Consider the following 12344-nt stretch of genomic DNA (forward strand, 5'->3'; position numbering starts at 1 on the left):
AGACGACCCTGCAACCCTCCATCGCTATTGCCATATTGCCGTTGATACCCTGCAACTGAGCCGCTGCAATTGAGACGCTTCCAATAGTGAAAGACAACCCTGCAACCCTCCATCGCCGCTGCTATCTTGCAGTTGAGCTACAACTTAGCCGCTTCCCGTAGTGAAAGATGACCCTGCAACCCTCCATCGCCGTTGCCATCATTCCATTCTATCGATTCCCCTCTCGAGAAAATAAAATAGATTCCTCATATATTTTTTTCCTGGGTTTGGTTGGGATTTGAAGAGGCAAATTAAGTCAAATAATCAAGTGCCCCAAGCTCGAACATACATGCGTTGGCTTAATACATTGGCTATTGCCTATTAATACACTCGATAATTTAGTAAACTTGAATGTCTAATCAGAAGCCAATACTGCTTTGGAGTTTTTAATCCAATTCGGGGCTTCATCCTCAGATCTTGGGCATTGCAAACTTTCCCTCAATTATAGAAGAGTTGGCATGGATACATTGGGACCCTCGGAGCTGCAGCAGAGCTGTCCATTCGAGTTTTGAGTTCTTAGTGTTTGGCGGATACTTGAAAAATCATCCTTTTACTGTATTTATCATACCATTCACATTATACAGAAACATGCACAAACTATACTAATTAAACTTTGAGTTGTAAAGTTTTATTGGATATTTAAATTTCCATGTTACTGCAACAATATTTGCCGTGGAGAGGGAGGGGAAGAGAACAGCGGAAAGGATATTTGGCTTGGGTTAATTGTTTTTCATAAAGCTTTAACATTTACCTTGCCATTAGAGTCTTTCATTCATCAATTTCAAATTGAGATGGAGATGGTGACGTGCTCAAATTAGATTGGACGGAACAGAAAATTTTCTGTCAATGCAAGGTCGTAGACCACAAGAAGTAGCAGAAGACTTAACTGCATTTGGAAGCGATGCAAATAAGTGTTTATGCAAATATACAGAGTGTAAAACAGTTCACATAAATTGTAAAGTTGGATTAGTTTTGCATTGACAAATTTATCTTCTTACCAAACAGATTTTTAGCTCTAATGGATGCAAACACGAATTCCAATAAAACATATATCTTTTTTTTTATCAAAAACCCACTTAAATGCAAATTTACTTCTTTTTTATTGATGTACTTTTACATCTTATTATCAATATAAATATAAATTGAAAAATGTATTTTCTGTCATTTGTCAATACATAAATGTAATATTGCTAAACACTAAAGTGAACCACAATACAAATTTACCCTGAACCAGAATTTACACTCCATTTGCATCATTTTCAAATGCACCCATGATCCGTCAGCGTATCACCTTTCATGGGCGCCACCATTTCTGTAGTCCGTTGAACTTTGTAGTAAACTGCTACACCTACCATCCGACATTCCGATGGCATTCTCGTAGCATATCAAATTATCCCCTTGAGCTAATCACCCTTCCCAATTTACTTTGCACATTTCACATGTACCCAAAACTACCTTTTATACCGAATAAGTAGCCACTAGCCACCAAGCACAAGTCACAACGACCAAAAACTGGCTTGAAGGCTTGACACACCTAAAATTTTCATTAAATGTTTTATGAGGTAGCGGCTTGTGGATTGACTCGACCAAGTGATGATCTCGTAGACGAGATGAGAATAGAGATAGATAGTTATCCACTGTGTGCATCTATCAGATTGAAGGTTGCTGCTAGACCTTGATGAACAAGAAAAGGAGGGTTGCTATTTGCTAAACATTTGGTTCACGGGAAATTCAATATAGACAACTTCCTACTGCACAGCAAGGCTGAAGCATCAGCTTCAGATCTAAGAATACAAGAATAGGCACAATATATAAGATTTAAGATTACAAATCACAACTCCTGTCCTGCAATTTGCTCTTCATTTCACGCCAATTTCTCGAAGACTTCTTGTCAAGAATTACACCACATGATGGTCATGAAGGTGAAGATGAACAATAAAGCCATCAAATGATTGCTCGAGATAAGAACCACCAAGTTCAATGTCAGTTACCTGAACTCATTTTTATGAGAATAGCTATTTGGAGCATTTTTCTGTTCATGATCATGACCCGTGAATTTCCTCCGGATGCCATGCTATTGCTTTTCTGGATAATATGTCATGACCAGCTGAATCTAATTCTGAAACTTGAGGTTCAACTGGCTCTTGGGATAGGCAACCTATGGAAGTACTCCTAAAAATCAAACAGTCTCCACAGGTGCAAACTTCATTTGTTTGTGGATATACCATTAGTCCCTACATGGGGCATTCAGAAGCTACAATTGTTAGGAAATCCCAAAGTTCGAGAGTTCATTCACAGGAAAATGGCATAAATACATAAAGGTGTGTGAATAACTTAGAAGAAAATATACTCTTCTTACTACCATGTCTTCAACCTGTGGTTGAACTGGTGGTCAGATTAGTCAACCCATCACCTAGCCAGGTTTCTGGGTCCATTTTGACCCCGAAGGGCCTGAACCCCCTTTCTTACAAAATGCATTGACTTGGTCAATGATCTAGTAACCCCCTCTTGTTGAACTGTTTGACCCATTCAGCAGGTCACGGGTTAAACATCAACTCTCCCTCTCTCTCTCTCTAGCCATTTTCATCATTATAACAATAATTTTCATTTATCACACTTAATTTTATTTAATATGATGAATATATAATATTCACACACTAGCGGAGGGGCCCTACTTAACCATTAACCCAATCCCTGGCCAAAATTGTTGAATTGGTCAACGACCCATTGACCCGAGCAATCGAACCGTTGACCCGTTCAATGGTTTTTGGCCATTTTTTTATTATTTTAATTGGGAACCATCCAGGCAACCGGTTCCATTTTATCCTAATCTCGGTCCCTGGCAAAAAATCGTTGAATCGGTCAACGACCCATTGACCCAGGCGGTCAAACCATTGACCCATTCAATGGTTTTTGGCCGTTTTTTATTTTTTTATTTTTGTTGTCAGAACGAGCCGTCCGCTCGAACCGAACAATCGAACCGTTAACCCGAAAACTGGTGCTAGAATGATTCCATTTTCGAGTCGTATGAGTCACACGCTCGAATGACATAACACGTATGATACTGCTTAATGGACCTCATACACAATTTTTTGCCTGTAATTTTTATTGTCAGAATGGGTCGTCCGTTCGAATCGGACGATCAAACCGTTAACCCAAAAACCGGTGGCCAGAACGATTCCGTAATTTTTTGCTTGTAATTTTTGTTGTCAGAATGGGCCATACGTTCGAACCAGACGGTCGAACTATCGGTTGTCAGAATGTTATTAACAACATTTATCAATAATAGCAAGTAATTATACTATTTAATTAAATAATCATTAATGATAGTTTTAATAATATTATTTAATTATTTTTAATATAATAGTAAATATTAAATTTATGAATAGGATTTATTAACAATATTCATTAAATTATTTAATTACCAAAATTAAATTAAATTAACAGTATTTATCAATAATAGTCAATAATTATAATATTTTATTAAATAATCAATAACAATACTTTTAATAACATTTTTAATTATTTTTAATATAACAATAATTACTAAATCTATTAACAGTATTTATTAATAACAATATTTATAATTTTAATTTAAAGTAAAATTAAAGTAAATATCTATTTATTAACAATATTTATAATAACAGTAATTATTAATTATAATCACTAATTATATATTTATTAAATTACTGTAATAATCAATAATTATTAAATTATAGTAATTGATTACTGTAATAATCAGTAATTACTGTTATTTATATGGCAGTAATTACTGGGTTGAATTCCATTTCCTGCACGGAGGGAGCACCCCTATCCTATATATATATAAAAGATAAGATGCCCAATTTTTTTTTCTGTAATTTCGTTTGTTATCAATTTTATTTTTCTTAAAGAAAGGTATAGTATATTTGCATTAAAATTCAAGAAGAGAATAGAAGCCCATATGTACACTCGGGGGCTGTACAATGGGAATGTACAGCCCTTGACCTGGCTGATCTGTATGGTTGAACCACTGACCCACCACCTGGAGCGAAAAGCAGTCTCATTTCTGGGTCATTTTTTAAAGCATTTCTTACTATGTTTCCCCTAAATATATATAAATTTAATGGCATACAGAGGTTCCCCTCCCCAACACCAAAAAACAGAAGAAATATGTTGAGTAAGCATTTAATTCACATTTTACATGTCAGCCTACAAAAATTACATATTAATCTTTTGTAGAGTGTGGTGCATCCAAGATTGTGAATGAGATGAAGTGTTTGTTCTCATGGGGGTTGATGAAGTAGATCCAAAAGTTAAATTCAAGAATAAGAATTAGCAAGAGCTATACCTCTAATACATTTTGTAATCGGTGCACCTCCATGGATCTTGATTCAGCTAATTTCTGGGCTTCACGAAAATGCCTGACAGCAATGAAGGATTTTTTTTGTTCTTTCCGTAGCTTGCACCAATGAAAGGAAAAAATCAGGAATTTAAAATACATAACCTCCCAAAGGTTCCTACTGAATTACCACAGAGCAAGACATAAGTACCTGTGCCTCTAACTCAGCTATTCTCTGTAAAGATGCTTGTTCAATGCAAGCACGGCGCTTGCACTCTTGTTCAAGCATATCTCTGGTTTGGTATCTTAGTTCAGCCATTTCTTGAGTTAAGTCCTCTGCTTCTTCCTTTGCCTTGCACTTTTCTTCTATCAGCTCTTCCTAGGACATACTGAGATTATTAATTAAATGCTGGCTAAGATACTACAAGTCAAAGCAGTCTTCAGTCTCGAAATGTAACTTGGCTTATCAAGGCAATTTATTCATGAAATTATACAAGACTTTGATTTCATCAATCTTTATCTGTAGCACTAAAACAAGCAGATTACCACTTACTAATCCAACCACGCTGAAACCTCACCAAGTCAAGTTGGAATTAACTGCAAGTATGAAAATAAGGCAGTACCTTGAGCTGCTTCACAAGAAGCTCAGATTTGTGGATCTGGCACAACATCTTCTCCATTGCAGCTTTCAAATCTTCATCTGATGCTGCCACAACAGCCAGCTTTGAAAGGAGTGGGCCCAGCACTTCCTCACAAGTGCTTCAAAAACAGAACTGAAATTTGGTAAGGATGTAAAGATGGAAATAAAAAGTAAAGTTCAAAATTAGTAAGAATGTAATGATGGAAATCTTGAGTAGGAATATGTTGTATAGTCTTATGTATACTTTTTGATGGCTTAGAACAAATACTTTTTACCTTTCAAGGAAGAAACAAGATGGAAATCTTCAAAGTCGATTTCAATATGTGAATATTGACAAAATGAAGCACAAAGAATGATTAATTTTCAGAAAACCACATCACCAACTTAGATGACCTATGAAATTATGTTACCCATATGGGCATTAAAATCACCTCCTCATACATCACATTTATATGTAAACAATTCTTCGGTTTAAATGTATTTTCTATGTTGAAAGTGTCAGCTAGCACCTAGCTTGCTGGTAAGTCTCTAGCTGGTTGTAATGGAGACCTGGGATCAAGTCCCACCTTCACCAGGTTTTAGGGGGTTTAGGGGTTTGGGGGAGGATACTCCCTGTTCTGTAGCCCATTGCAAGAGGCCAATCCCAAAATTGTTTGAAAAGCGAAAACATGTAGACTAATTATTATTGTTATTGTTATGTTCTCATTGTTGCTGTTGATCAGAAATGAAATGATCTTTTATTACCGACAATTAACGAAAGAAAGCACACCCACAAGAGAAGAAATGAAAGGTTACTTCAAGAAATGGGCAAAGCAGTCTGTTGTTGAGTAATCCAAGATAGAGTGTGTCAGTTGGGTTGGCTTGGGTTGACCATTTGTTAAATTTGGAATTGGTCCATTTCAAATGTATTTGAAATTCTTCAAATCGGGCAACTTGATTTTCACCCATAACCCATGACAATTTATATTGACGCAGCTTAGCAACCTCAAAGTGCAACAATGCACATCAGAAATGCTCTGTGCAGTTTATTTTTTGACAGAATCATTCAAAAAAGGTAATGGAAGAGAAGAATATCAGGTTCCAATTTCCTTGACCACTTGCAAATTGGGAAAATGAACTTTACATAAAAAATTGATCAGATCACAATGATAACTAATCCAGTAAGAAGTTTGTCCAGGAGAATCTAAAGGCAAGAACACAGAAAAATGTTAAAAATTTAATCCAATGTTAATGCATGTGTGCCATCTGTGAATTGCTAATCGATGGGGAGTTTTTTCCTTCTTCTCTCCATCTAAAGCAAATGGTTAACATAATTCAATGCAAGAAGCTACGGGTTGGAAGCTGACTAGCAGATAAAGAAGCCATAGCCACATACCTCATTTGTTTTGATGCAGGAAGCTTGCTCTCACGCTTACTGCAAGAAGACTGAAACGCAGCTTGTGAACTATACTTGTTTTCAAGCCAATGACCAAGGTTTTCTTCAACTTTCTGATAAGGTATTGATGCACCGCTCTCTGATGTTCCAAGCCTCCCTCTTAACTCTCTGTTCTCCTCTTCTAAACAACTAATCATTTTTTGTGCTTCCTGAAACTGGATTTCAAACTCTTCGATCAACCTATCCATCATAACTTTCTCATGGGCGGCTTCCTCTTGGAATTTCTTGGCCTCAAAACACCTTTGCTCCAAGGCCATTAGATCAATCCTCATGCTTTCTATTTCACACTGGGATTCCAATGCAATAGATGAAATTGACTCCTCCAGTTGGTCTACGCATAAAGATGAATTTTCGATCTCCATTTCCTTGTTCTCCAATTCCTGTGTCAAGAATAACCTCTCTGATTCAGATTTCACTAGTTCATCCTTCAGCCTGCTTACTTTCTCTTGCAAGCTTCTAAATTCCACTAGCTTAAGCTCAAGGCTGTGGACATGCTCACCCAAACAACTTGCCTCTATGTTTCTTAGGTTTAGTTGATCCTGCAAATGTTCTGTGAAAAGTGTCAACTGATTAAGCCCAAGAAGGCTATAGTCAACCATTGGACCATGCAGAAAGTGAGGTTTATGATTAAAAGATGATATATTACATCATAATGGGAAGCATGGGGACTCAGGATGCCAGTTACGTAACATCAAGGGTTATCAGGAACAACCATTCAGAAGCTCCCACCTAGGAGATCTTCTTGGTGAAAGTGAAAAACCAACCTGATTGCATGAATTTAATCATCTGTCATAGATAATGTTCCCGACAATCAGAAATGAAATAGCAATGAGTCAGCTAATTTATAAAATGATTACAAATATCTGATTTGGGTGAACATTTGAGGACTAAGATGTCCATGATAGACCCACTGAAAGGTGGCTCAATGTTTTGACCATTGCAATTGCACAGTGAAAATGGATTAACTTGAACTTAAGTGAAGTTGAATGATTTCACTAACAAAAATTCTTTTACAAGAAACTCCCTAGAAAGTATGATTTACATGAAAGGAGAAATAATTAACTTCTTATTTCTAAGGTAAATAATAAATCTCTCATAATTGATGATGAACCTAAGAAATAAATTCAAATAAAACAGAGTCCTAAGAAAAATGACAGAACAAATATAATGAGAATAGAATCCCAACCTATTTCCTGGGAGCAATTACTCAATTCTCTTTCCAACTTCTGGATATATTTCTTGTCCTCCGCGCGAGCTTCCACTAGTGACTTTATATCCAATTCTAATCTCTAAATTGAAAAAAAGAAAAAAGATGGAAGTTCATACAATTCTCTACTGGTATAAAATCCATGAACCTATTACAACATAAACATAAAAATAATTCCAAAGTTATTGGGAAACTAGTAGTCAGATACTCCAATAACAAACTAAGTACATTGCAGAGTGAAGTCAATTGGCTAGCCTCTTAAGAGCCATGACAAATAGACAATTGGTGTTTCTGTTTTGATAAAAGCATGGTTTGGAAGTTGTAACTTGGACCTATTCCTTCGTTGAACTTGATGATTGTAATCCAAAGCTGAAACTGAACCTAACCATCTTAAAAAAGACCTACCCTAAATCTGCAATGTTGCAGGCATAATTTTCTAGTGTAAAAGACCAAATATCTAGATTTCAGAATACATTACTTGATAAGAAGGAAAAGAAAAAGAGAAATCAAGATACACTTACTCTAATCAGTTCGGCACTTTGAGATAGTGATTCTCTTAGCATGTCCTTTTCTTTCCTCAGCTACACTCATAAAAATTAAGGGGGAATAAATAACATTAAATTCATTTGAATCAAGTGGCTGACAGGTTAGCTAAACATGGGCAGGGGAGGGATGTTTTGTATAGTGCAAATGTAATGCCTTACTAAATGATTTGGGCTCTTATTTCTCTTTTGTTTTCTGAAGGCCCTTATACATCATCTCATGTACACCCTTCCTCTTTTTGTTTAAAACAAGTTATCTTTCTTCAAAATAATAAAAAAAAAGCATTAAATTAAACTACATAGCTATGCCTACCAAAAAAAAATGCACATAAATATGAGTAATCATTGTTGGTTTTGTGTACACCACTGGAATAAATAAACAACCAGGAAGAAACATGTATGGCATTTAAACTTGGAAGCTTTACTATTCATGGCACACCTTAAATTTACAGGAGAAAATAAAACTAAGGAAAGAAAAGTTTTTCCTTATCATAACTCAACATAATCTCTTTCAATATCAATTCTGCCAGGGAAAAACACACAACTGCATTTTATGGATAACTTTATTAACACACTGTACACTGTTCATGATGATACATCAAAAAGGGTTCTATGATAGCAGAATGTTAATACCAAATTGTTAATCGCCATTATTGAACATCCACATATGAAGTACCGAATGCTGTTAATATCTGTTCCTACTTTTAAACCTTATGAATGCTTAGGAGGACAAAACATCTCCCCACAATATAAAAAATCAAGATATCATAAAATTACACAGTCTTCTTAGTATCACTGGATTCATAAACTCCTGCTTATCAAAAAACAAGGATTTATAAACTCCAAGGAGTAAGAAATTCCTCAAGTTATTATTTTCCAATGAAGACATTGTAGACCCTGAAATCAACAAATCAATTTGTTTCCTAATTGAGGCCCATCAATTTGATGCCCACAAGATCAACTGCTTGATTTTGGGAGAAAAAACAACAAGGCATGATAGGTGTCTTTTTTTAAGAACATAGCAAATTCTTGTTACTCAATAAATTCCAAGTTTCGGTAATATCTTCCATGATCTACATATCTTTTTACTAGACATTAAGAAATATACGGGATATGTCAATAAAAAAAAAAGGGCTTTTAGTTCTCAGGGCCCAACTGTATGCACCTAGGTACCCTTTTTTTTCTTAGGCTGTGTGGAAGGAGTGGAATGATTAGTACTATGAGAAAATAAGTTCCCCATTAAGAAAAGAAAGGAAGAAAAAGGCAGAACAGTACCTTTGTAGACATCGTCCAAAATATGCAACAAGAAAAGAAGAAGAATGGAATTATACCTCTCTACACATTGTTCCTATCTGCAAGAGTTCCTCAATGTCGACAGTGTAGTCACTATCACTCCTGAAGCTACTAGACATCTGTACAGTTGTAACGTGAGAATAAAAGTAACCAGTAAAAATCCTTTACCGTGAGAGGAAGCTAATAAACACCAATTTAATTAAAGAACCAAAAATTAAGAGAGAAAAAAGATGGAAATAAGGACTCCACTAAACCACCAAATACCCATAATATCAAATCCAAGACCATGACCAGGAACAAGGCAAAAGAAACGCATAATCAAATATGGGAACCCAATATTTGAAGCAAACAACCAGGCCCTTCAATACCACATGTCTAAAGAAGCGAATAACCACTCACCTCAAAAGGTTGAAAATCTATGGAAATCTCTGCGAGATCAGCTTATACAGACGCCAAACGATTTCAAACAGTGACCCGGTATGGGATTTTCAAATCCGCTTCCAGATATAATCAAATAGAGCTAAAGAGACAGAGAAGGAAGAGAATCTGCCTTTCCAGATTACCTTTCAAGGGTTTCTCGATTCAAATTTGGAGAAAAGTTTGGAATCAAAAGTGTGGAGAGTACTTTGGTAGACGACGAAGACCCTGTGAGTGTGAGACTGCGAAACGAGGAGCGCTGCTGCACCGCGCGCTAAATGCGAAAAGAGAGGGACAAAGTAGCAAACACAGAAGGCCACACAGGAGGAGGTTTCAAGTTTCAACTTACAACGCTACCCAGCAGAATTTTCGCATGCATCTCACCGTTCTAGTAGATTCTCATATTAAGATTTCACTATGACGGTGAGATGTCGTTGCCGTACGCTGTCAAAGAATTCTAGCGCTACGATTTCGTGGCGTCAAAGTTTAGCGGTTTGAGCTGGCGCTTCGAGAATGGGCTGGGCCGTGATTCGTGATTTCGTCCACCATCGGAGAGCAGCTGAGAAGGACAACTGAGAATTGGAAATTTGAAAATTCCCAGAAGGAGAGCTGCTAGTCTGTCTGTCCCAACACAGTGACACACCACTCACGATGCGAAAAAGATTCCACTCTGAACTCGCGGGCTTTTAAACGGTGTTAAATTCTGAAATTCACATGGGCTTGTGCTACAGCTGTAAATAAAGCAGGCCACCACAGATGGGCTAGTATAGGACCAATAGGCCCATAGTGGGCCTGAAAAACTTTCTGAGCCCTTAATCGGGGAATTTAAGGGTATGTTTGGTACTATTCTCGTTTCCAGCTGAAACCTTGCCACATCAGTGCCATTTAAGCGTTTTGAATTGCAATAGGAATTTTTTTATTTGATTGAGACTGTTCTAATTCAAAATAGTTAAAAAACGTTTTGTCTGAAAATAGCAACAATCAACAAGGAGGTGTTGGAGGAAGTGTCAAATTGAAATTTCCCCCAATAGCCATTGCGTCTTACAATGTTTTAGCTGATATGGCACTTACCTGTCATCCAATGTGGCATGGTGATGAATTGATACGGTCACACAACACTTTGAGCAAAACTATATAACCTCTGTCTTCTTCGCTGTACAGCTCTATCATCTTCTTCTTGATAATACTTTTACACAAGGTTTTTAAAACTGGACCGGACAGGGAACTCTTCTGGGTCTGGTTGCTGGATTGAACAGTCCAATCGTCCAGTCTGAACGGACAGTCCATTTTAACAAAAAAATTAAAAATTAAAAAAAAATGGCCATAAACTGTTCTCGGGTCAAATGGTTTGATGGTTTTATCTCCCGGGTCAGTAGTTTATTGACCAAATCAACAGTTTTTGGCCTGACCATCCAATCCGGTCCGGTTTTGAAAACATTACTTTTACACACATAACACCCCTGTACATTGGAAAAAAAATAAAATCTGATGAAATCCTGGATTTGGAAAATTCTTATCCATTAGATTGGCATAACCGTAATTGAAAGTGTGATTGATGTTGCATATAATTACATTACTGTTGAGACTATAAATATTAAGTGTTAACCAAACAGGTTTTTCCTCTAACCATTGAAACTTGCACTACCCACACTACTCAAAATGTTTCAACTTGAAATGGCGATCACATTGATTTGGACTAACAAAATCAACTAAAATGCCATTGATTTGGACTAACAAAATCAACTAAAAATGGCATCCATTAATCTGGGTACTGTTAACATCGAGTAAAAAGGAACCAAGGGCTTCTTCAAATCAAATAAAAATTACTTTTACGAGTATTGAACTTTTAGGCCGTGTTTGGTTGCTGTGCAATTTACTTGCACTAGAACAAATGTATAGGAGTGCAAATGTAAAAAATGCAAATTCTGGTTTAGTTTTGTTTTGAATTTTATTTTATCCTATTTCATGTGTTTAATTTATTTCATCCGTACTACAATCAAACAAAATAAGCTAAAATATGAAACAAAAATATGTTAGAATTTACACTCAAATCATTTGCACTATTATGGTTTTGCATCAATGCAAATTTATTTGCAATGCAACCAAACATAGCCTTTAAGATCCGTTTGTTTGCAATGCGGCACTACTGCTAATAAGGGAGTAAAAATTAAAAGAACATAAATTCTGATTAAATATTGCTTTAAGTTTCATTTTTTACTTTGCCTCGGGTTTTATTTTACCTCATTTACAATGGAAACAAACCAAACAGAGTGAAGTTTAAAAGAGAAGTAAATAAGAAATTGTTATCAATTTATTTGCACTCTCATACACTTACAAGGTACAAATGAAATTGCATTGCAAATAGACAAGGATTTAGGGTCCGTTTGGTTTGCAGTCAGAATCGGAATCGAAATCCTCTGGAATTGGAATCGGAATGGCCCATTCCCATA

The 12344-nt window shown here is 36.2% G+C and overlaps 1 protein-coding gene across 6 annotated transcripts; it reads right to left on the bottom strand.

Annotated features, from left to right (window-relative positions):
- Positions 1-724: 724 nt before the first annotated feature.
- On the bottom strand, positions 725-10254 carry LOC104597987 (uncharacterized). 6 transcript variants are annotated; one of them, XM_088902912.1, is made up of 9 exons: positions 9877-10254; positions 9516-9596; positions 8164-8223; positions 7622-7724; positions 6376-6985; positions 4984-5119; positions 4572-4739; positions 4370-4480; positions 725-925 (listed from the first exon to the last, which is right to left on the bottom strand). In XM_088902912.1, exons 2-9 carry the CDS (start codon positions 9594-9596, stop codon positions 854-856), a joined length of 1341 nt encoding a protein of 446 aa, XP_088759038.1. In that variant the 5' UTR covers positions 9877-10254; the 3' UTR covers positions 725-853. The 6 variants fall into 6 exon arrangements, with proteins under 6 accessions (XP_088759038.1, XP_088759039.1, XP_010258121.1 ...); XM_088902913.1 differs by lacking the exon at positions 725-925 and adding an exon at positions 1743-2273 and having other exon boundaries at positions 4370-4470; XM_010259819.3 differs by lacking the exon at positions 725-925 and adding an exon at positions 1743-2273.
- Positions 10255-12344: the final 2090 nt, after the last annotated feature.

This window comes from Nelumbo nucifera, chromosome 4 (assembly GCF_055504915.1).
Source record: "Nelumbo nucifera cultivar China Antique chromosome 4, China Antique-T2T, whole genome shotgun sequence".
In the NCBI taxonomy this organism is placed as follows: Eukaryota; Viridiplantae; Streptophyta; class Magnoliopsida; order Proteales; family Nelumbonaceae; genus Nelumbo; species Nelumbo nucifera.

What these genes read in the sequence shown, in the direction of transcription:
- LOC104597987 (XM_010259819.3), bottom strand. Translation starts at nt 9,596, where the DNA reads ATGTCTAGTAGCTTCAGGAGTGATAGTGACTACACTGTCGACATTGAG. An exon ending in AAAGTGCCGAACTGATTAGA is followed by an intron (nt 7,725 to 8,163) that starts GTAAGTGTATCT and finishes TTTTCAATTTAG; the next exon opens with AGATTAGAATTGGATATAAA. An exon ending in TAGCTGAGTTAGAGGCACAG is followed by an intron (nt 4,481 to 4,571) that starts GTACTTATGTCT and finishes CATTGGTGCAAG; the next exon opens with CTACGGAAAGAACAAAAAAA.